Source organism: Esox lucius, chromosome 5, assembly GCF_011004845.1.
Source record: "Esox lucius isolate fEsoLuc1 chromosome 5, fEsoLuc1.pri, whole genome shotgun sequence".
NCBI classification, from domain to species: domain Eukaryota; kingdom Metazoa; phylum Chordata; class Actinopteri; order Esociformes; family Esocidae; genus Esox; species Esox lucius.
This window is the reverse complement of record NC_047573.1, coordinates 15,227,957-15,252,950: the sequence shown is the minus strand read 5'-3', so window position 1 is coordinate 15,252,950 and position 24,994 is coordinate 15,227,957. Positions and strand designations below refer to the sequence as shown.

The following is a 24,994-nucleotide window of genomic DNA, read 5'->3' as shown; positions in this document are numbered from 1 at the left end:
TACCAACCCCAAAGTCAGTTTTACCCTAAACCTTGTGGAGATCAATTTGTCAGCTTTGGATATCTTTGTACTTAAGCACACCAACACACAACCACCAGTGTTTTATGTCAATATATTTTTTATTTGTGTGTTCAATAACATCAGTAATATTGTTTTGGAAGCATTGACTTCTGAAACCCCCAAACATTAAATATTTTTGGTCCCTACAGAACAGAAAAACAATTGTGTGTCAGACAACCTATATCTAGATTAGTGTTTCATTTGGAAAATACCTAGTACCTGTCTCTTTTTCACATCAGTGTTTCTTTCCAAGGACACTCTGTGCCGTGTCTACTATGTTTTGAAAAACAGTTTTGCATATACTTTTGTGTTTGAAAGGACATGATGATGTGCTTGTCTTGTTTAGAGGAATACACAGGGGAAACTGGAATTGCAAAGTCATCCATTCGGTTGACTGCCAATATATGGATACAGAACGGAAAGTGTTCCATTTGTACTATTCTACATGACACTTGCAGACCTGACAATTTACAGGAATTGTTATTGGGAATCATGGCAATCCTTCTGAACATTTCTGCATTTTGGGTGACAGCTTGTAAAATAACTGACTGTCAAATTTGCTACAGTAGATGCTCCCCAAAGTTAGCACTGTGTTTCTGAATATCAACATATATTATTTTTCTATGCAAACAAAGAATGACTTAGATGTTGAATCTAAATTATTTCATTATCCTACATTTAAATTATCTAAGACTCGGCAGTATTAATTAAAAGCATTTTTTCCGGTGACTAGATTTGGCTGTGGTCTGGCTGAATCTTGATTTATTAATTAACTGTGTAAATTATGTCTGACTAGTCCAAACAGGCTGTTTGTTTTGGTTTCTCATTTACTGTAATTAATAGTCAATTTGCACTAAATGTACAGAATGCGTAATGCTAAATGCCTAGTTGTGTGTCTTGTTTAGGAGAAACAGAGCTGGTGTGAATGCCTTCTATCAAAGTCTTGTTGGTTCATTTTCTCTTCTGGCTTTTAACCCCAACCCCCCAGTCAATAGACAGTTGATTAACTCAATAATGACTGGTATCTCAAATTTGACCCAGTATCTTTCTCCATCGGCATTCCGAGAAGGTGATTTCAGATTGGAACATATCATTCAGTTCGATTCCTACCAGACTTCCTAGGGTTTAGAACCTGACCTTTCCTGTTCACAAGTCCTATTATCCCTCTTTGAATATCTGAATAACTCCTCTAACCCCCGAATGCCCATGATGAGTCTCAATTAATGTTCCAGTTCAATCTTTTTCTTAAGCCCCTTAGACATATCTTTTTTCAGTGTGGTTTATGAGATTAAAATAAACTTGCATTTGCTCCATGATGTATTACTAATTACTTAGCTCAATTTAAAGGGTATTAGTAATACTGTAGTTTTGCTTGATTTAACTCAGCAGATCATTGTGTTGGCACTTTTAGATAACACAGAGGAAGCTTAATCAAATGCCCAATTTTTACCTGAAGTATTATTTGCTATGCTGTTGTTTGTTTAACTGGTTTGTGCAGATGCACATTTTGAAGAAGCTTTGTATTAATATTGTTTTGACATTTCTTCCTCAGTCTTTTTTGTTGATACCGTGGTTTGAAAGAGTTCATGAAGATGTCAGGCTGACTCTCCTCTAAAATACTCCATCTGGGAAGTTTGGCATTTACCATAATGTAGTTAAATTCACGCTAGCTGCCAGAAGTCAACATCAAACCTCTCCACATCATATCTAACAATTTGTAAATGTAATACTGGAACTTGTGAAAGCTTGTTTTCACGCATAATCGTGAATCCCATCATCAGTTCAAATAAAATAAAATGTTCGACCCATTTGTGGTCCACCAGGGAGTACCCCCCCCCCCCCCCCCCCCCCCCCCACACACACACACACACACACACACACACACACCCTTATCAGTGTATTTCCCTGTATGGAAGATGCCTCATAGAAAAAAGACACAGTTTTCACCAGATCTTTTAAGAAGTGGCTCAGTAGAACCAAATATGAACCGTCATTACCCACATAATATAGCTTTTATTTTCAGTTAGAATATTGTCCTTATTCAATTAGATTGTCAAATTGCTGCAATAATTTTCCATAGTTTATTCTGCCCAATTGGATAAGTAAAACCACACCTGAGCTTGAAATCTTCTCTGCAGATGAATTACCTGCGCCAAAAAGACAGGGAAAGCTTTGCTTCTAATTTGAATGCATTAATAAACATAAAGGAACATATTGTTCCTTTTCTAAACCAACAACATTTATTACATTTTTACAAGCCATTCTAGTATTATATGTGTTCAGTTTCTCCACTGATTGTGACACACACAAACAATTCAGTAGAAGTGTAGCAAAAACCACAAAATATCGTTTAATCAGAGTCTCGTAAACAGGTTATAAAAACCAATCAGACAGGGAATTACCAAAATGTCCACAGCGTCAAATGTGGGGTCTGCAAACCTTTCGGTTTGCCTTCATCCTTTCGGTTTGCCTTTTGGAAGAATGGATAGATGACCTCTCAGGCTATTGATCCCTAAAATGGTCAGTGATTGGAACAGTGATGAGATTTTTTGTAAATCCATTCCCTGCATCGTGTCAATCTAGGTCCAGCAGAGAGCTACGCTAGCCCCAATCACACACTCTCTCTGCTGCAAACAGCCCAATTAGAGCTGACATCCCAGATGGCTGCTGTGCTTCGCAGATATGATCCCAAACTGGTAAACAAGCCTTTCATGCCACTACCCACTGGTCAGGACACGTCTGAAGTCAGATTTGATTGTTTTAACACATATTGCCATTTAATGTCACTTTGTCACCTAATCTTTTCCACTGTCCCGCCAGGAGGTTATGTATATATACCACCATATATACAGAGACTATGTGTATATGTGATGTGTATGTATACATGGATGTTTTCATGTAGGCACAGAAACCAGCCAAAATAAATATTTCTAACAGGGCCACCACGTCAAAATAAAGAAATGAAAGTGCATTGCATCAATTGGAAGGTTATATTATATAATGGGAAAACATTGTTTTGGAACAACACATATTAGTTATGATGCATACACAGTGCTTCTAAAATACATATTTGACACAACATGAATACATGTACATTTGGTTATACAATAATTGTTATCAACGTGTCCTTGCCTGGGATTTGAACTTACAATTCAAAGCATTCCCAACATGTCACCAAATCTGTGCCAATAACAGATTTCACGTGTATTTCGCATATATTTCTTTAAAAATCTACTCACATTTAATATATGTGATTCAGGAGCAACGCTGTTAGAGGAACACTAGACCACTATGCAGAACAAAACACAGAAAGAGCGAAAGGAAATGAACGAGAGAATCATCAGATAAAATGTGTTATTAAAGTATAATGGCACAGCCTTTGGGTGGTACCCAAACAAGGTCTGTGTACCTCAAACCAAGATTTTGTCCAAATCCCAGGAAAATGTTTAGTTATTACCACTGAGTTGCTTATAGTGGTTTGGCATGGTTTGGGACCATCTGGGATGATCACATGAAGTCCTGACAACTGGTAATACAAATGTCTTGTTCCAAAACCAGGTTTCCACATTTCCACATTCAATAGCCCCTTAGAAAGGCCATGCAATGCAAGGTCGGGCAAACTTGTATTGAATCAGTGTTTTGAAAAGGGGTGGAGCAACTTGTGTACAGTAGTGAGTGTACAGCTTGTATAACAGTGTAAATCTGTTGTCTCCTCAAATTACTCAACACAAATTTACAGCTTGTATAAATGTACACTGTTATACAAAGCTGTACACTCACTACTTTACATTGTAGCAAAGTGTCGTTTCTTCAGTGTTGTCACATTAAAAGATATACTCAAATATTTACAAAAATATTAGGGGTGTACTCACTTTTGCTGAGATACTGTATATCAGTAATGCCTTTAGGCTGCGCTCCATGGCCATGTTTGAATGTGCAAAAATCCTCCATTTGCTATCACAGTGTGGACGCAGGCAGCAGTGTCTTACTAGTAGTGCTGTGATAAATGACCAGGGCACTGCTTCATAGACATTAGTTGAACAATCTTCTTGAAAGGGGAGATTTGACATAAATGCAACTGGAAACGTTTTATTTCAATTGTGCTATGTTGTATCCTCCCATTCAGCCCTGGTCTGGGCCGAGTCCAGAGTGTCTAGTAATCATAGAATCTGCCCTGGTGTGAACAATATATAAAATTGCCACTGAGAAACACACTTTCACTACTCAGGGGCGCCGTACAGGGAGGAAAAGACTGACAGGGGCCCCAAAAAATAGGTAGGAGCTGCGCAGAGGGGGCCCAATTAGATTTTTTTGTCATGGGGCCCAAATTCTTGGCGTCGGCATACAATTGCTACATTTTGTAAAGCGGAAATGGGTGGAATGTTGTCACATTTGTTTCAAAGCAAAAGACCAATAGTTTGAGCCTAGTGTCGGACCAGAAAAACTGTCAGTGGATGAAGGTAATCTATTTGCAACAGCATGTTAATGTCGGATTCACTGTTAGCTGTTTCCTGTATATTTTGGTAAATGTATATTTTTGTGTTAATAGCAACTTACCAGGGTTTGGGTCAATTCAACATAAATTAGAGTCAACAGAGAACTAAACTTTTCAATACAAGATTTTAATCTGGTCTTCCAGAATTAACTGGAATTGAAATGGAATTGACCGCTAATCTGCTAGTAGCTACAAGTAGATTAATTGAAAATTCACAGTAATCTACTATAACTTCAGTTCATAGTGCCGCCAGGCCTGACATTTTTGCAGAAAAGGCAGTGTCAAAAAAGCAAAACAACTTGCTTCAGTATAACCATTGAACAGTTAAATTGCTGGAATACATTCACTTTAAACATATTTCACCATAGCCCAAAATATTCTGGTGAGTGCCACGAGCAGATTGTCACCAGCTGTTAATGCTCAATGATGATCCTACCAAATACAGTATGTCCCAAATGTTAAGGTTAAAAGAAGTGGCCCTTTTGTTCCTATAGAGACGCTAAACCATACCATGTGAATTCCAGTGTTTCCGTTTGCCAGCAATTGTAAATAGCCAATAAATACAAATGTAGCCCTGCCAAATTGTGTTGGGCTGCCTATCATACACACCAATTTAGCGCTTCAGTATCATTCCCTTACTCCTTGGGAGACTTTTCATGCATGTGGCTGCTGTAGGGAAGAAAGCGAGAGAGGGGCTTTTGGTTTGAAAGACTGTTTTGCATAGTTCTGCAGATGAACATGTTTTTGTGTGAACTTGATAGACACTTATGTCTGCAGTTATAGGCAGAGAAAAACAGATAATGATTCTCTAGAATTAATTTTGGTCATCAAGTCATACAGAACAAAATTGCTGGCTAGCTTGTCCTGCTGTTGTGGAAGGTATGTTGTGACTTATGATATGTTGTGACTTACGAAGATGCTGGATACATTTTCTGCTTTTGGTCAACAACAATGGAACCGATTCTGAAATTGATGATTATTTTCTCCTCCTTACTTCGGGCTGGCTGAGTGGCCATCATGTGCAAAGGAATCACTGACCGTGCCGCTAGGACTTAATTCCACCCCCTGCCAAAATGTCACTGGAAATAAATGGGCAATCCTGCCCACCACTTGGGTCTGTGAGAGATTTAATTGTTTGGATAAGATCTGGTTTAAAACATTTGCATCCTCGTCAAACCATTCAATGACTCACTGGACTCCTGTGGATGAGAGCATCATGTAATTGTACCAGCATTTTTATGGATGTTAGGATTCATTGCTTCCTGAATTTAGACCCCACACTTTTATGGAAACATCTTCTTTAAACTTTGTATTCCCTGCTTTACTCAAGTATTTGGCAGTTACATGCATATGTGTATGAACAGCGGCTATCAAAGGTCAACACACTACTTGCACAGTCTTAAAGGAACCTTAATATTAAATTGAAATGTTTCCTACAGATCTACACAACGTGACCTGTGTTCCTAAAAAGGAAAGAATGAATAAGATACAACAAAATAATGAATCTTGATTCCGAATGCCATTTAGTCTCAGAGTTAATTGGCTACTTGATGGAAACGCCATTGGCAGCTATTAATATTTCTCTACCATATGCATTACTATTAGGGCAACAAACTCTGAAAAATATAATTATCTCATGTTTAGGTTTTTAAAAAATTGAGACAGGCTTTTCATCATCTTTTTACCTGGGGATTGCTCCTTTCATGTTTCATAGTGCATGGCTCCCACGGTATAAATGAAAACCTGGTTAGTTGTCCAGCATCCAATTTGGAAAAAGGGCAAATGGCAGAGCTGTTGGTTTCACACGGTTGATCAGTACACACTTTCACTAAAATGTTAAAAATAAATTATAAGGAGAATACATATTATTCAAGTTGGAAATGATACCATCATTGTGAGTTAGCAAACATGCATTTGCCCACTGCAGGATATCACCAATGCTGTTTATTCAGTACGTGCACAGCTGGTTTTCTCAACTATGGCTTTGGCTGGTCTATCTGCTGATCTAAGTTGAGTAGATGTCATATTTTAAGCGAGTGTCAGTCTTTTCTCTGACAGTGAAAAGTGCATACAGCTAGCTCTTACCTCTGCTTGGATGATGAAATAGATAGCTAGCTACCATTGCCAAAATAACATTTAATTTTGGTAGTGAACTAGCTAGTTAACTATGTTTTGTGTAAAAGTAGGCTATTATGTGCTTTTGTACCAAGGTCAGCTGTTCCAAGTTTTATCAGCCGTTTTTTTTGTTTTGGGGGGGGTGCAAAACACAGAGGCCTACAATGACGAGGAAACTGGGTCACATATCTGAAGAGGTATTGTCATGTCAAACCAAAACTGTCACTGTGATTCCAACATTAAACCACGACAGTCTCATTGTGCTTAAAAATCCAAACTGAGTTTAATGAGTTGTTTTTGTATATATATTATTCCTACAAATACATGATTCTCAGCACTTCTGAAAAATTCTCACTTTCCTCAGCAAATCAAGAAAGCTAGAAAATATCCCTATGGTGAAAAAATAAAACAAAAATGACCAAACCAACCACTTATTGAACATCGAAACAAACAAGGGATAAAATGAAAGCCATCACAAAAAAAGGACACCAAAATAAAAAATATCATGAAATAAAAAAATCTACATCCTGTACAAACACTATGGCCCAATAATTTAAGAAAATAGTGTCTCTAAAACGTTCATATTGCTTTATACCTCCACTGGTGCCCGTGAGGGCAAAGTTCCACTGTCTAACACCGAGCGGTCCCAATAGCGGCCACGGGGGGAGGGGGGGGGGGGGGCGTCGCTATTCAAAGTCCTTGGTGTTGACATCACTCCAGAGGTCATAGGGTCAACCTGCAGCCGATTGGCGAGCAAGTGTGGTGGAAGAGAAACAGTCTTACTTCTGAATGTTTCTTCTCCGGTTATGCTGTGTTTTCACGTTCTTGTTGTGTAGGCAGTACAACAATACAAAGACAAGGAATGGTCACACTACGACAGTACTGCACTGATCCTCAATAAAACCCAGGATGACCATATTGTTGTAGTTTCACCATAATTACTCTCTACAGCATTATCACTAGGACTATATCACCATCACGGACACACCAAGTGCATCGTGTGTTTCAACGAGTGTGTCTGTGTGCTTAGTTTGTCTGTGCGTTTGCGTGCGTGCGTGTGTACATCCGTGTGTGTGTGTGTGTGTGAGTCAGGGTTCAGTGCTCCGAGCTCGTCTTATCAAAGGAGAAGCTGGGCAAAGTCAACAGCTTAGGCCCGGGACCCCCCGCCTCCTGGCCCACACCTTCCCCTGCCCCCAGGTCAAAGGAGTCCTTGGAGTCACTGGATGGAGCTCGTCTCCTCAGACAGGAGGTATCCCGGCTGGGTAAAGGAGGGGGCATCCCAAGGCTCCCCATTCCCCCGAGGGCAGGGTGGAGACCTGGCTGGGGCTCCAGTCCATCTGGGGGGTCTACAGAAATACATGGGGGGCTCATTTTCTTCTTGCGTCGGGGAGAGGGCAGATTCTGGGTGGGGGTCTGGGACTGTATCTGGAGGCTGTCTGTTCGGGACACGAACCCTGAGGATGTGGACGTGGTGCTGCGCTGGGGGCTGGACTCTACGGACGAGCACACCTCCACTGAGTGGCGCCGAGGATCGTCCAACCAGGACAGGGGGCGTGGCTTGGTCACTAGGAAACTCCGCCCTTGGGTGTCAGCGCTGTGGAATCTCTTCAGCTGCTTCAGGCAAGGCCCATGCCCCTCACTAAGACCACCTTTATAACCTGGGTAACTGCCCTCAAGACCTCCAACCTCTAACCCTAGTCCAACCCCATTGACATCATCACTCCCCGTCAGCCCCGCCCGGGTGATGAGTGACACTTCCTGGTCGACCGAGGCCTCTTCCTGTCTCCAGAGGCGAGCAGGGTGGAGGGGAGGAGGGGATGAGGTGGGGGAGTGGAGGGAGTGCTGGTTGTGATGAGAGGAGGGGGGCTGGGTGTGGACACTGCTTGGGCACAATGGTTGAGGGGACGTCCCTGTGGTAGCTGGGACTAGCCGGAGAGCAGGCTGCTGATGAAGATGGGATGATGAGGAAAAGGAGGATGAGGAGGAAGAAAGGGGGAGGGCTAGGGAAGCTACATTGAGGACCCCCTCCTCACCCTCCCCTCCGTCAGGACACAGGGCCTCCTGAGAGTCATTAGTTACTGCCACCTGGTGGAGGAAGGGTGGAGGGAGGAGATGGATTAGGAGGGATGAGGCAGTGAGGGACAGTTTGGTAGAAAGATAAAAGGGTGGGGAAGGGAGCGGGAGAAAATAACAGAGAGACAGGTGAGGCAGTGAGGGAGAGAGTGAGACACAGGGGATGAGCAGTTAGAGGGACATGACAGGGTTGAGAAGGGGAGACTGGTTAGTGTGGGGTGTGACTGGGTGAGGATAACCAATAGGAGCGAAGGTCAGAGTTCACCATTAGACCACCGTGCTCCTAATACCCTGTCAAACAGTGGACATGTTGAAATCTCAAAACAGTGGAAAACAGTGAACCTTAAACTAGTTATTAAGTGAATTGTTGTATGTTTATTGCACAAGGGAACGGGCCCCGATGAAGATGTTTTATTTAGAGCACTGGCTCGGGCCGCGCTTACCCAACATCCAAGTGAGTTTCTGCCGTTTCTTCCTGTTAACAGAAGTATTGGGAGCTACGGGTCTGGTACACTGCACTCTGAGCCTTACCCAAAACCATCAATACCCTCTGTCCTTACAGCCCAGTCAGCTGACACCCCAAGGACCAAAACAAACTAGGACTGTGGAGGGTGGTACTGTAGGGCAGCCATTTCTCCACAAGTAGTTTATAGGGCAAAGGGCAGAGGGTACTGGGTCTGTGTGTAGCTACAGGAGAGGAACGGTTAGTTAACACAATGACACGACATAAGTTCCAAATGTCTCATATAGCCTCCTTTCCAGATCTTTAGAATTTTGAGATCATAGATTTTTTTTTACGCTAAAAAATAGGGACAAAGAAAAGAAAAGGAAGCTATTTTAGAGTTGGGACGATCAGGACATGACTGTTCAGAGAATATCATGACTGAGTGGATTTGGGAGTCAGAGCAGACAGCATGGATGATGTGACAACACTGACATCTAGTGGACTACAATAGTATAGCCAAGCCACACCATCAATACGGTAACTACAGCAGTCCTAACAATGGAGTAAACTCCTCTTACATCAGTCAATACCTATTTGTCATTGTAAATTTGTGATTGTTATCCTCTCCTAAGGATTACATAATGATTTCTTTATTTCATAACCCTTTCTCAATACTAACTACAGAATCAACGTTATGGTTATATTCATACAGTCATAATCTTGCTCAAAAAGGCATATAAAATATATGGACAAATATTGTTATTGACAGAACAGACATTCCTGATTTTAACCCTGAGTATTAACAATGTAATTTGTACTTACAATGGTGAGATATTTCATAGGCAGACTAACTTTATTTCTGACAAAAATACAGAAACAACTAAAAAAATCAGCGTGTACTTCAAATAAATCTAGGAATTCCTATACAATATAGTCCCCTATTTCTATGAGAAGTACCATAGTCTAGCCATTCTGTGTCCACTGCTAGCTAAGACAGTAGCCTGGGTGAGATGCAATGCATTAGGAGACAGACAGAGTAGGTATGTTGGGAGCAAGGAGAAGAGGAGAGGTTAGAGAAAAATGTGTGTGTGTGTGTGTGTGTGTGTGCGCCTGTATGTGTGTTTGTGTGTGTGTGTCCATGCTCAGTGTTTCTGAAATCAACGATAGTGATTTGGGAGTTAAGGTTCTGTGCTGAGTGACCTGTTTCAGAAACAGGAGTATCTATGTTTGACCAGGAGCCTTGGGTCTGGTGGTTGTTGAGCAAGGCTCTGTTAGAAACCGATAGAGGACAGGGAGAGGATGGACAGAAGGTGGAGAGCATTATGGGCAGATGGAGGCGCAAGGGAGAAATTAGTAACACACAACACACAAGAGAAGGGAGGTACAGGGGGAGAGAAGATGGACAGTATTAGGAGCAGAATGAGAGCTAGCAGAACAGAGAGGAAGGACAGTTTAGGAAGAAAATCACATCAGACCAGAAACATGAGGAGAAAAACGTATTGCCGTCCATGCAAATAGAAAGCCCCGGTTTCCCTCTGGTGTGTGTGTGTGTGTGTGTGTGTGTCCTTGTGCGCATGCGCGTCTCACCTGTCTGCGGAGCGTGCGGCCAGCCGTGTGCGCGCGCCGTGGGGGGGGCAGCCGGGGTATGCTCTCTGAGTCGGACAGGCTGTGAGGACTGATGGGCCTGAAGACGTCGGTAGGGACAGACAGCTGCTTGGAGCCTTCCTCTGGCTGGGACCGCACCGAGGAAGAGGAGCCTGCAGATTCATAAGCCACCCAACATTAGCTAAGCAAGCGCATTTTTAAACAGGAAAGGTTGCTTTCCCGGATTTTTTTTTTATACTAATCTACTTGCTTTTTCTACTACAGGTGGTAGTGTTGAATAATTCCTTGCACAGTGTGTTTGTGTGTGCGCACTTTTGTCTGTGTGTGTGTGTGTGTGTGTTTGTGCAGTATTTAAGTAACCTGATAGTGTCCTTTTGAGGACGTCCATGTGCTCCTGCCCCATAGCGCGCTCTACGGCCAGCGCGGGGGCCCGTCCGTTTCCTGGGGCTCCAGGGGGTCCTAACGGCTGCAGAGGCAGGAACATATAGCTGTCGTTGGGAAGGGAGTGTGTGCGGCCCACTGCTGACTTCCGTACACTCAGCAGGTTGTCCTCCGACGGCTCCCCAGGATCTAGCAACTCAGTCTGGGGGACAGAGAATCAGAGTGAGCCTCTTTTCAGAGGTCACTTGTGGTCTGATCACAAGTCTTTCACAGAGACCTCACAAACTCACACAAACAAATACGCTCCCACACATTCATGAAAAGGAATTTATTGTTGGCACACTGAGCAACAGGCCAGACAGACAGCATCATTGCACCAGTGGCAGAGAGGAGACTGGCATAGGACCAGCACTGAGCTCAGAGTGACTGAATCATCTAGACTGAAACAAAAATCTATATCTGTGTTGTAGTAAAACAATTGAATTTGTATGCTTTTTGCTGAGATTTCTTTTGATTTCTGCAACAGCTTAACAGCAGAAAATTAACAATATCACTGGTCTCTTTGAGCCAGCAAGTGCCAGCCAAGTCAGTGGCCTGCTATGTTCCTGGATGGTAGACAACAGAGCTAATCCACAGATACCAACTACAGGGACTGGACAAGTACTACGTTCACTTGTCACATTGTTTATAAGACAGGATAGTACAAAAAAGAGATAAGAGAGAGACCGAGCTAGAGAGAGAGGGGAAACACAGAGAGCCAGCAGGAAAAAAAAGAGAGAATAGAGAAAGGTCCTAGAAAGCCAAGAAAGAGAGAGAGACAGTGAGCCAAAGGGATAAAGAACATGAGAAAGATACAGGCAGGCGAGCAGGCGGAATAGTCTACTGGACTGGACCGGAACTGACACATAACAGGCTAAAAAGGTGGAATGAAAAAAGAGACAGAGAAGAGGGGATGGTTAAAAAAAAATCCTCAGGGTCTTCCAAACTCACATGTGTTTCCTGCTCACGTCTTTACATGTGCTCGTCAGTTCTACGATTTAACCGCATGATTGCCTGATGCTTGTGCAGGATTTGGGAAATCACCAAGACAAATTATACTCACTGGAAAACCTGGAGAGTTTAATTGATAGCAAAGCCTAAACCCCACCTGTGCATTGTCGCTTCATCTCTCACTTTTTAGTGCGATTCATGTGTTCCTCAACTCCCTCAACTTTAACCCCAACCCTAATCACAACCCTAACCCCTAACCCTCCCAAAACCCAAACCCCAACCCTAACCTCAGCCCTAACCCTCAACCCTAACACTCAACCCTAACAATCCCTCAACTCTAACCCCTAACCCTAACCCTCCCTCAACCCTAACCCCAACCCTCAACCTTAACCCCAATCCTAACCAACCTTAAGCCCTAACCCTCCCTCAACCCTAACCCCAACCCTCAACCCCAACCTTTATCCCAACCCTAACCCCATATCCACAGTTGGACCACCACAGGCTGTTTAACGTTTCTCCTCTAACACCTAGCCTATGCCACAACATTGTGTAGAATCAGCATTACTCACTTCAACATCTGGGTTTAGTAGCAACAGAGTTCAGGGATTGGCTTAATTAGCAAATCACAAATACAAGCTTCTTTAGCAACGGAAGAAACCATATTATGGGAAAATAAGATAATTGAATAATTACTGATTACTGATTATTACTGATTGCAACGCACATATTTTGTTTTCATTACAGAAAAATGTGAATCCTGAGAATATTGAAGAATTGGAAGCTTCTCGCGTGTGTGCGTCTGGGGAGTTGATGCGAGGGAGACTGGTTTCAACCCCAATATGAAAAATATTTATGTCATAAGAATTGTATTATTTATTACTAATACTACACATTTCTTTGTTACATTTACTTAAACCAACATCATATCAACGCCAAAAACACCTTCCAATGCAATATCACCTAAGCAAAGTTGATGGAATATACACTCACCTAAAGGATTATTAGGAACATCTGTTCAATTTCTCATTAATGCAATTATCTAATCAACCAATCACATGGCAGTTGCTTCAATGCATTTAGGGGTGTGGTCCTGGTCAAGACAATATCCTGAACACCAAACTGAATGTCAGAATGGGAAAGAAAGATGATTTAAGCAATTTTGAGAGTGGCATGGTTGTTGGTGCCAGACGGGCCGGTCTGAGTATTGCACAATCTGCTCAGTTACTGGGATTTCCACGCAGAACCATTTCTAGGGTTTACAAAGAATGGTGTGAAAAGGGAAAAACATCCAGTATACGGCAGTCCTGTGGGCGAAAATGCCTTGTTGATGCTAGAGGTCAGAGGAGAATGGGCCGACTGATTCAAGCTGATAGAAGAGCAACTTTGACTGAAATAACCACTCGTTACAGGTATGCAGCAAAGCATTTGTGAAGCCACAACACGCACAACCTTGAGGCAGATGGGCTACAACAGCAGAAGACCCCACCGGCTACCACTCATCTCCACTACAAATAGGAAAAAGAGGCTACAATTTGCACGAGCTCACCAAAATTGGACAGTTGAAGACTGGAAGAATGTTGCCTGATCTGATGAGTCCCGATTTCTGTTGAGACATTCAGATGGTAGAGTCAGAACTTGGCGTAAACAAAATGAGAACATGGATCCATCATGCCCTGTTACCACTGTGCAGGCTGGTGGTGGTGTAATGGTGTGTGGGATGTTTTCTTGGCACACTTTAGGCCCCTTAGTGCCAATTGGGCATCGTTTAAATGCCACGGCCTACCTGAGCATTGTTTCTGACCATGTCCATCCCTTCATGACCACCATGTACCCATCCTCTGATGGCTACTTCCAGCAGGATAATGCACCATGTCACAAAGCTCGAATCATTTCAAATTGGTTTCTTGAACATGACAATGAGTTCACTGTACTGAAATGGCCCCCACAGTCACCAGATCTCAACCCAATAGAGCATCTTTGGGATGTGGTGGAACGGGAGCTTTGTGCCCTGGATGTGCATCCCACAAATCTCCATCAACTGCAAGATGCTATCCTATCAATATGGGCCAACATTTCTAAAGAATGCTTTCAGCACCTTGTTGAATCAATGCCACGTAGAATTAAGGCAGTTCTGAAGGCGAAAGGGGGTCAAACACAGTATTAGTATGTTGTTCCTAATAATCCTTTAGGTGAGTGTATATAGTGTGGACAAATCCAGAGGGCAGAGAGTATGAGCTTGGAGTGAGCAGGTGAGTTTGGAAGCTCCATCGGCAAAGGCTAAGCTACAAGAGACAGCCTGAGGAGGACGAGGCGGAGTAGAAGAGATTAAGAGATAGACAGGAACAGTCAGTACGTTGGACTCCAGATTGGCTAGTAAGAGGGGATTAATATCATCGGGCGCAGAGTCGTCAGTCAGAGCTAGCGACCAGGATTTGTCCGAGGCCAGAGAGAGAGCTTCCATCTCCGCTAGAGGGATCTAGACAGAGACCAGATGAGGCCATGAGCAGAGAAAACACACACGTTGCTCTCTGTCTCACACACTTACAAAGACTGACCTGCACACCCACACACACACTTAATCCAACAAATCAGGAACAATCTCTGTTTTGAAACAATCAAAACAGAGTCACATGAAGGTGAAATCCTTGGTTCGATGACATGCAGTTACAGTTAGACAACACACCATCACATATAATAGCTGTAACTCAGCTGTAACACTTTAAAATATAAAAACCAACCAACTCTTAATAAATAAAATAATTTGTCTGGGGACTGCAAATTAGCTGTTGGCTAAATCTGTGATAAAACATTATATTTGCATCAGTTTATTCAGACCGGTTCAAAAATAGAATGCTATAAACATTTCAGTGGCCAGTGGCAAGTTTATTGGGTACAAACACCCTATTTAGGAAAATAGATCACTCCTGATGACACTGATTCAAATGCCTGATGACACTGAGTCAAATGCCTGAGGACACTGAGTCAAATGCCTGAGGACACTGAGTCAAATGCCTGAGGACACTGAGTCAAATGCCTGAGGACACTGAGTCAAATGCCTGAGGACACTGAGTCAAATGCCTGAGGACACTGAGTCAAAAGCCTGATGACACTGAGTCAAATCCCTGATGACACTGAGTCAAATGCCTGATGACACTGAGTCAAAAGCCTGATGACACTGAGTCAAATGCCTGATGACACTGAGTCAAAAGCCTGATGACACTGAGTCAAATGCCTGTGGCTTGATACATAAACCAGGTAAAAAGGCAATGAGGAATTCAGTTATGGTTCACATTTAACCTTATGGGCAAAACGATCAACCTAAGCACCATGTATCATGTTATGATCATCGTTGCCAGGTGTAGTGGCTCTAGTATCTTAGAAACGTGCGCCCGTCGTGTCTTTCTGCATGAGACAGTGTTGAGGAACCCAGTCATCAGCAGTACCATGGGTGAATACAGCTTGTCGGTCCTCAGCATTGATGGGCTTCAGCAGCAGGCAACTACATCATGTTCCTTTCCTATCAGCTAACAACAACAAGCGGCCACAGTGGGCATGGGGTTACTAAAACAGGACAACTGAGGTGGGAAATACATTGTCTGGTTCTTTGAATCCAGGTTCACTTTTATTTTGTTGCTGGCACAGTCTGCTGACCTCAACCCAGTAAACGCCTCTTTGACTGTTTGCAGCGTTAATGTACCAGCTTTCAATCAGCACGATGGCATTGGGTCAGAATGTACGACATCCCTGTGGAAGGATTTCTGCGACCTAGAAGAACATGCAGGTTCAAAAGGTTTGGGGTCACTTAGAAATGTCCTTGTTTTTGAAAAAAACAAAACCAATTATCTGTCCAAATAACATCAAATTGATCCAAAATACAGTGTAGTGATTGTTAATGTTGTAAATTACTATTGTAGCCGGAAACGGCTGATTTTTTGTGGTATATCTTCATAGGCGTACAGAGGCCCATTATCAGCAACCATCACACCTGTGTTCCAATAGCAATTTTTTTGCAAGTTTATCATTTTAAAAGGCTAATTGATTATTAGAAAACTTTTGTAGCAATAAAACTGGCCTTCTTTAGACGAGTTGAGTGTCTGGGGCATCAGTAATTGTGGGTTTGATTATGGGCTCAAAATGGCCAAAAACAAAGAACTTCCTTCTGAAACTCATCAGTCTATTTTAATTGTTCTGAGAACTGAAGGCTATTCCATGTGAGAAATTGCCAAGAAACTGCAGATCTTGTTCAATGCTGTGTACTACTCCCTTTACAGGACTCTAACCAGAATAGAAAGAGGAGTGGGAGGCCCTGTTGCACATCTGAGCAAGAGAACAAATAAATTACAGTGTCTAGTTAGAGAAACAGACACCACAGAAGTCCTCAACTGGCAGCAAATAGTCCCCACGAAACATCAGTCTCAACGTCAACAGTGAAGAGGCGACTCTGGGATGCTGGCCTTGTAGGCAGAGTTGTATCTCAGACAGGCCAACAAAAAGTAAAGATTAAGATGGGCAAAAGAACAGAAACAAGATAGAGGAAGATTGGAAAAAAACATTATGGACCAACAATTCTAAGTTTAAAGTGTTCGGATCACAAAGAAGAACATTTGTGAGATGCAGACCAAATGAAAAGATGCTGGAGAAGTGCTTGACCTCATCTGACAAGCATGGTGGAGGCAATATAATGGTCTGGGGGTGTTGGTAAATCTTAACGAAGGAAGGCAATCACTCCATTTTGACATTCCATACCCTGTGGACGGCGCTTGACTGGAGAATTATTTAGGGAAGAAGCAGCTTCTGGCGTTTATGAATAGCCCCGGATCTCAAATTGACCCCCCCCAAAAAAAAGGCCAGAATGTATTGTGAACACAGCAACGCCTCTGAGAAGCAGTCAGCTGGAATTCTGTCACCAGATTTAAAACCTATTGAGCTGTTTTGGGAGCAAGCTAGACCATATGGTATGTAAGAAGTGCCCATCAAGCCAATCCAAAATGGTGCTTCAGCAGGCATGGGGAGAAATCTCTTCAGATTGCCACAACAAATTGACAGCTAGAATGCCCAAGGTCTGCAAGGCTGTAATTGCTGCAAATGGAGATTATTTGAAGGACACAAATATTATTTCAAATAGAAATCCTTAGCCTATTAATATGACTATATTTCCTATTCAAACTCATTTCATGTATGTTTTCATGGAAAACAAGGACATTTCTAAGTGACCCTAAACTTTTGAATGATAGTGTATACCCAAATAATTAAAGTTGCTCTGGAGGCAATGCAGTACCGACCCAGTACTAAATGGGTGCACCTAATAAACTGCACAGTGATAAAAATATTAAAACAGCTCAACCCAATGTACATACAGACTGTTCAGACAGACCACAAATACAGTGTAATATCACATGGGACAAAACCAGAACTTGGCCAGATGTAACTGTGTCCATGTATTAAATATGATATTAAAAGTTTAAAGTTGACAGAGAGTAATGGAGACAGGATGAGATGGGAACACTTGCATATTTTCTGTAATGCAACGCTAGTTTGGCCTGACTCATTCTAGAACACTAAGTACCATATTTGGAGCGACCGTGGCGACTGCTAAAGACTTATTGTTTCTGTCTTCCCTTCCTCATCGTTAACTGGGAAAATGTATTGAGGAAATGCTTTCTGACAGACAAATGACTGGGTCAGGCATGCAAACAGGGGTCAGGGTCTTAACTGGCAGACACTGGCTGAGTGGGTGCCTGGAAGACATTTCTGCTAACTTTTCAGAATCAGACAGTGAGAGGCACGAAATCTTTGACTGCTGTGGCCTTACGTTAGCCTCAATTCTGTTCAAAAGCTTTTAGCAGATGCTGTTTAGCAATGCTAATGTCATTGGCCAAATCATTTTTCCTGAATAAGGGAAAAGAGGCATTCAGATGAATAATTCAACAGTAATACATTGCTCATTGATCGGACATTATCACGTACAGCGTGTGTTTGCGTGAACGTGTGGTCTGTCCAGCCAGCTTGGCATGGAATTCAAATTATTACCTTTCTGTTCTGCTGAATCCCTGGGTGGTTTGGTTTCTTTGCTCAAGGCCAAGCTTGCGTGTGTGTGTGTACAGTATGTGTGTGTGTGTGTATGTGTGTGTGAGTGTGTTTCTGTCTGCGGTAGGTATACTACCATATTATTAGCCTATACTGCCAAGCTGAAAGAGGGTTATTGGAAGGTGACCACTTTTCTAATAATATTAGAGGCCAAGGAACAAACGCAGGGGATTGGAAAGAAATGGCAACACTCAGTGGGGTGAAAGAGTTGAACGTAGGAGAGAAGCAGGAGGGGAAAGGCAGGAGTCAGAGTTGAGCGGAAGGTTTCTGCCAAATATCAGGTCAATGAGAGTTTGTTAACATGTGTGTGTGTGTTAGCATATGTGTGGGGGAGGCAGGTGAGTGACTTGGTGAGGCAGGTGATTGACAGGGGTGAGAAGGCGGGTTCATTGACCTTCTTGTCGTTGCAGTGCTTGCTGGGTAGTGGGGGCAAGGCGTAGTAGTGACAGATTGAGCCTGACAGGTTGTCCATAAGACTCAACTCTCCCTCCATTGAACCCTGGATCACCAAGGAGACCGAGTCAAACATCGCACTCCGCTAGAGACAGAGAAATATAGACAGGGGGAGGAGACAGAGACATAAAGGCAGACCAAGGATAAGACCAAAAAAGATTGAAGGAGATAGACAAATACGATGAGATTTGGAATGTGAACAGGGATGAAGGTGCAGGAGGAAGAGGGAATTATGGAAGATGACAGTGATGAAGGAGCATTCAGGAAGAGGTCAGGTGTCTCAGAACACATACTAATCTCAGTTAACCCCAAATTTAATTCTCAGATCTGGAACGAAGAGCCAGTTACAGGCCAATTGCCGTAACCCTGAAAATGGAGACGTTAAGGCCTACGAAATCAGGAGTTCTCCAAAGCACCGGAACCAATGCGTCTCATTATCTCACGCTTAATGTTGCCTTATTAAATATCTAGGGTCCCATTAATGCATACGTAGTCTGTCAACCAGATATTATCCACGGACAATCTGGAGAGGACTTGGTTGGTGGGTCCACACGCTCACAGGCATGAGCCTAAAGTCATCCTGTAGACCACAGGGGGGCAGTAAATCACCACTCAACCTCCCCTTAACAACACGTCTCTGAGAGTGAGGGATGACAGAGAGAAATAAGATCAGAGGAACCACGCAGTCCGACCCCTAGTCACTATAAAAAGCCTTTTGGATGAAAATGGCAGACAAGTCAACAACATATGGCAGTGTCCTGTCTTTCCCATGGCATTACAGCGACCTTTAGGGCTGGCAATACTCTGCTGGGACACTGATACACAGACACAACCGTTCAACACACACACACACACTCATGGAAGCACAGACAAACAAACACATATACACAGATGGGTGTGCAGAGAAGTGAGGCAAACTCATTCAGAATGGACAGAACCCTCCCTCCCTCCCACCACCCCTCCCTCCCTCCCTCCCACCACCCCTCCCTCCCTCCCGCCACCCCTCCCTCCCTCCCTCCCGCCACCCCTCCCTCCCTCCCTCCCACCACCCCTCCCTCCCACCACCCCTCCCTCCCTCCCTCCCTCCCTCATGTTAATCACTCTCACCTTCAGTGGCGGTTCCAGGCCTGGAGGGGGATCAGCACGGATGTGTATGGAGTCTCTCCTAGTTATATCCGCTGGGGGAGAATCCATCGCGCTGCCTCTCATCTGGAGGTCCCTCTCGGGAGACCTCCACGGGGAACCCCCAGGTCGGCCCACCTCCATGCCCAGGGCCAGAGAGCTCAGCTGGGGTGACCTCCCGGCGCATCCCGCTCCTCCATGTTGCAGCTCCTGCTCAAGTTCGGCCTCCAGCTCCGCCTCTTCCTTGGCCTCCTTGTTGCTCTCCTCCAGGTGCTTCATTAGGACGGCTATGACCACGTTGACCAGGACGAACTGGGCAGTCAGCACGAAGGACACGAAATAGATGGGAGAGACCACTGTGTTGTAACAGGTGCCTGAGTTCTCCTGCTGACAGTCCCTCAGGGTGTCCTGATGGGGAGGTGCATATTCAGTACATACAGACGCTCGAAGTACAGTACACAGTGGTGACCAGCAAAAGTTGATCCAAAATGATGTACCAGGCTCACCTTCATAATGCCGTTCCAGTTGTCTCCTGTGGAAACTCTGAACAGCAGCAGGAAGGCCATGCCAAAATTTTTAAACGTGGCATAGCGACCCAAACCCTCACACGGGTGCAGCTCATCGCAGACTGAGGGAGGTGGAGGGACAGAATAAGGGAGCTGTGTGTGTTCCACAGTAACGGAGAACTTGGCAATTAAATCAATCACAGGAAAATAATGACATTTGCCTGGAAGCTACAGTACAAGACTTCATTTGTGAACAAAAATCGTAATTCAACAAACGTTTCAAGAAAGCTAACAAGAATAAATTGAAATAAGCCCCAGCAGAGAAACATTTAAACCCACAGCAGCTCAATCTGCGTGTGTGTGTGTGTCCTTACTGAGGTCCCCAAACAGTTCCACTCCCAGTGCTGCAAAAATGAAGAACAGCAGCATGAAGAGAAGACCCAGATTCCCCACCTGCAGACAGGGCAGAGGAGAGAGATGAGAGGGGTGGTAGGGAAGAGAGAAAAGGAGAGACAATAGAAGGAGGTATAGAGAGTGAGACAATAGAAGGAGGTGTAGAGAGAAAGAGACATTAGAAGGAGGTGTAGAGAAAGAGACAATAGAAGGAGGTGAGGAGAAAGAGACAATAGAAGGAGGTGTAGAGAAAGAGACAATAGAAGGAGGTGTTGAGAGAGACAATAGAAGGAGGTGTAGAGAGAGACAATAGAAGGAGGTGTAGAGAGAGACAATAGAAGGAGGTGTAGAGAGAAAGAGACAATAGAAGGAGGTGTAGAGAGAAAGAGACAATAGAAGGGGTAGAGAAAGAGACAATAGAATGAGGTGTAGAGAAAGAGACAATAGAAGGAGGTGTAGAGAAAGAGACAATAGAAGGAGGTTTAGAGAGAAAGAGACAATAGAAGGAGGTGTAGAGAAAGAGACAATAGAAGAAGGTTTAGAGAGAAAGAGACAATATAAGGAGGTGTAGAGAAAGAGACAATAGAAGGAGGTGTAAAGAGTGTGACAATAGAAGGAGGTGTAGAGAGTAGGAGATGGTTTGAAACACTGAAGGTAACAGTAAGCCCCAGCTTGGAACAGGGGATCACAGAGTGAGAAGAGTTTAGGTCCAGGTACTGTAAGCCTGTAGGTTTCGAATATGTGCCAAAGCTAATCACAGCTGACCCCAAAAATGTCTTAGTTATTATGATGATTAATTAGATAGATATCTGACAAGCTCTGAAGAATTAAACACTGTAGCCTGCAGCTCAACATGTACCCACACTTTGTTCTCTCTTACAGTATCATTTTATCTTCATCCTTCTTGCTCTCTCTCTCTCGTCTCAGCACATCTCTTTTCCTCAATATTTATTTTCAATGTCTCTCTTTCAATCCATCCCTCAACATACTTGTACAATCATAGTGTCCTTTTCATTTCATGCCTCTCCATCAGAAACACCAAGTGAAACGGTACAGCAGTAGCTGAATGCAAACAAAGAGAACAATAGGGTATTTACAGGAGGATATGGAGGACTTATGAGAGGATGTAGAGAAGTCAAGAGAAAATAGAGGTCTAATAAGAGGGTATTGAGGACTCATGAAAGTATATAGAAGACTTATGAGACAATATACAGTATAAGACACATCAGAGCATATTACTTCTGAGAGGATGTAAAGGTATTATGAGAGTATTTTGAGGACTTATGAGGGAAAATACTGTAAAGGACTCATGAGAGGATATAGAGGACTTACGAGAGAATATATAAGACATTTCAGAGCATATATATGACTTTTGAGAAGATATAAATTACTTCTGAGAGTATATAGAGGACTTATGAGAGGATGTAGAGGTGTCATGAGAGGATATAGAGGACTCATGAGGATATAGAAGACATATGAGAGGATGTAGAGGTATCATGGGAGGATATACTGTAGAGGGCCTATGTGAGATAATACAGGTCTTATGGGAGGATATAGAGGACTCATGAGGATATAGAGGACTCATGAGGATATAGAGGACAGATGAGAGGATGTAGAGGTGTCATGAGAGCATATAGAGGACTTATGGGAGGATATAGAGGACTCATGAGGATATAGAGGACAGATGAGAGGACGTAGAGGTGTCATGGGAGGATATACTGTAGAGGACTTATGTAAGAATATACAGGTATTATGGGAGGATTTAGAGGTGTCATGGGAGGATATACTGTAGAGGACTTATGTGAGAATATACAGGTCTTATGGGAGGATTTAGAGGTGTCATGAAAGCATATAGAGGACTTATGAGAGGATGTAGAGGTGTCATGGGAGGATATACTGTAGAGGACTTATGTGAGAATATACAGGTCTTATGGGAGGATTTAGAGGTGTCATGAGAGTATATAGAGGACTTATGTGAGAATATACAGGTCTTATGGAAGGATACAGAGGATTTATGAGAGGATATAGATAACTTATGGAAGGTTATAAGGCATAAGAAAAACATCTGATGCAACCATTAACCGCTTGGAAAGGCAACGCCTGTCTATCAGGTGTAGACGCAGTACCTGAGGCAGGGCCTGCATGACAGTGTCCAGCAACGCTCTCATCCCCACTGCCATCTTCAGTAGCTTCAGCACTGAGGACACACATTGGGACAGAGTGAGGTACGACTTGGGTCAAATCTCCTGTCAGAGACATACATGTAGGCTGCGCTCGGTGATGATGTGTGGGGCGACCAGTCTGAGGGGGTGGAGGACACTGCTGCCAGTTCAGTTAAGGAATTCAATCATTTGAGTCATAATCTATAGATGCAGGCCCGTAAAAAAGTAATACTCGCACACACACACGCGCGCACACACAAAGCAAAACAAGGTAACCGATGAGGAGCTCCTACATATAGTACACAGCCCTCAGACTAAACCGACGAGCTTCTCTACCTACATTCTCAATCCTTCTCCATTATCTACTCGTTCAGCCTCTTCTTGTCCTCTACCTTTTATCGTCTCCCGCAGTCCAACTTCATCCCTTTATTACCTAACACAGAGTCATCAACCCAAAGCGTTCCTCCTGGCTCTCCCATTACTTTCTATTTGCTCTTTACTCTTTCAAACCTCTCTCTATGTTTGCTCTCCTTTCTTTACACAGACAATAGGCCCTCCCTGATGTTTCGTCTACATGTTCTCTTTACCAAGCAAAGTAATCAGAGAAAAGCAGAATAGCTGCGTTGACTCTCCCTGCTTCTATCTTTTCTGCCCATACGTTCCTGTGTACTCTATTGTTCCTGTCTCCAGCATGCTTCCCTGAGCTCATCCAGTCCATCGTCTCTCTCCTTCATCTCTGTCCTGTGTGAGGTGACTTTGTTCCAGAGCCATCTGGTCTCCTGCACCTCGCCAGGGACGCGTTGTGACCCACCAGACAAAAATGAGGGAGTCCCTGGAATTCGCGGCTTTTACAACACCTTCACAACACCTATTTAAACAGCAGGACCGTACAGAAGGCTGATAAAAAACAATTTGTGTCTGCGTGCAAGTGTGTCGGCATCTGTCTCTGTATATGAAAGATAGAGAGCAGGAGAAACGGGGAAGAGATTATTTGGTGAATGTGTGTGTATACGTGCACGCGTGCGTGTGTGTGTGTGTGTGCTTACCTCGTGCTATCCTCAGCACTCTCATGATTCTGATGATAGTAGGATTGATGGGCAGGGATGCGTTAACCTCAATCTCCTCCAGAGTGATGCCCATGATGGACAGCAACACTATGGCCAGGTCCAGTTGGTTCCACCTAGACACACACAACAGGCATGTACACGAACATACTCAACGTCACTCAGCAATGACACATTTGAAAATGACCTCAGAGCTCGAGAGGTCTGAAGTAAAATGCCACACAAACAAAACATACTTTGTTGGTTTTTTTGTTTTTATTTGGGCAACATCCATTTTTCAACATTCAGATGTTTCATAAGTAAAACGTAATTTGATGTGTTAAAAGGTGTATTGCTGTCCATTATAAAACATTTAGGCCATAAATAAATAAGGTATTCATTGTTCGGCGCAATGTTATTCTCTCGTAGGGGCAAAGCATGCTAGAAAATAGTAAAAGTCTACGTAAACTGAGCTGAATATATTCTTTTACTGAACAATCCCATTACATTTTAGCTTAAAAGGCACCATAAAGGTTCTTAAACACAAACATTTATTTTATTATTAGTTTGCATTCAAAAGTTTGAGGCGTTTGTGAGGTTGAAATATTAGAATATTATAACTCAGCCTCAAGTCCTTATATTTTTCTCTATATACACTGCTCAGAAAAATGAAGAGAACACGTAATCATCACAGTATAACACAGTATCAAACTTCAGGGATATCAATCTGTCCAGGTAGGAAGCTTAAGCGATTGTGAATCAATGTCACCTGTTTTGGTGCAAATGGAAGTGACAACAGGTGCACTGGAGAGGCAACAGCAAGACAACCCCCAAAAAGGGAATGGTTTTGCAGGTGGTGGCCACAGACAATTGCTCTCTCCTTATCCTTCCTGACTGATTATTCTCTAGTTTTGTCTTTATCTAGTGTCCTTGTCACTGCTGGTAGTATGAGGCGGTACCTGCAGCCCATTCAGGTTGCACAGGCAGTCCAGCTCCTCCAGGATGGCACATCCATACGTGCCGTCGCAAGAAGGTCTGCTGTGTCTCCCAGTACAGGCCATTAC

General features: G+C 43.3%; 1 protein-coding gene across 12 annotated transcripts in view; it reads right to left on the bottom strand.

Moving 5' to 3' along the window:
• Positions 1-6,768: 6,768 nt before the first annotated feature.
• Positions 6,769-24,994, bottom strand: part of cacna1g (calcium channel, voltage-dependent, T type, alpha 1G subunit) — a 156,805-nt gene continuing 138,579 nt past the window's right edge. For 3 of the 12 annotated variants that reach the window (XM_029119829.2, XM_029119834.2, XM_029119824.2), the window contains exons 26-35: positions 23,934-24,067; positions 22,852-22,922; positions 20,707-20,785; positions 20,333-20,454; positions 19,812-20,234; positions 18,646-18,789; positions 14,518-14,640; positions 11,154-11,376; positions 10,776-10,945; positions 6,769-8,755 (exon numbers count right to left, since the gene is read on the bottom strand). In XM_029119829.2, the coding sequence (XP_028975662.2) occupies positions 7,766-8,755; positions 10,776-10,945; positions 11,154-11,376; positions 14,518-14,640; positions 18,646-18,789; positions 19,812-20,234; positions 20,333-20,454; positions 20,707-20,785; positions 22,852-22,922; positions 23,934-24,067 (2,479 nt within the window). In that variant the 3' untranslated portion in view covers positions 6,769-7,765. The other 9 variants (XM_020046706.3, XM_013133796.4, XM_029119831.2 and 6 more) reach the window with 8 other exon arrangements.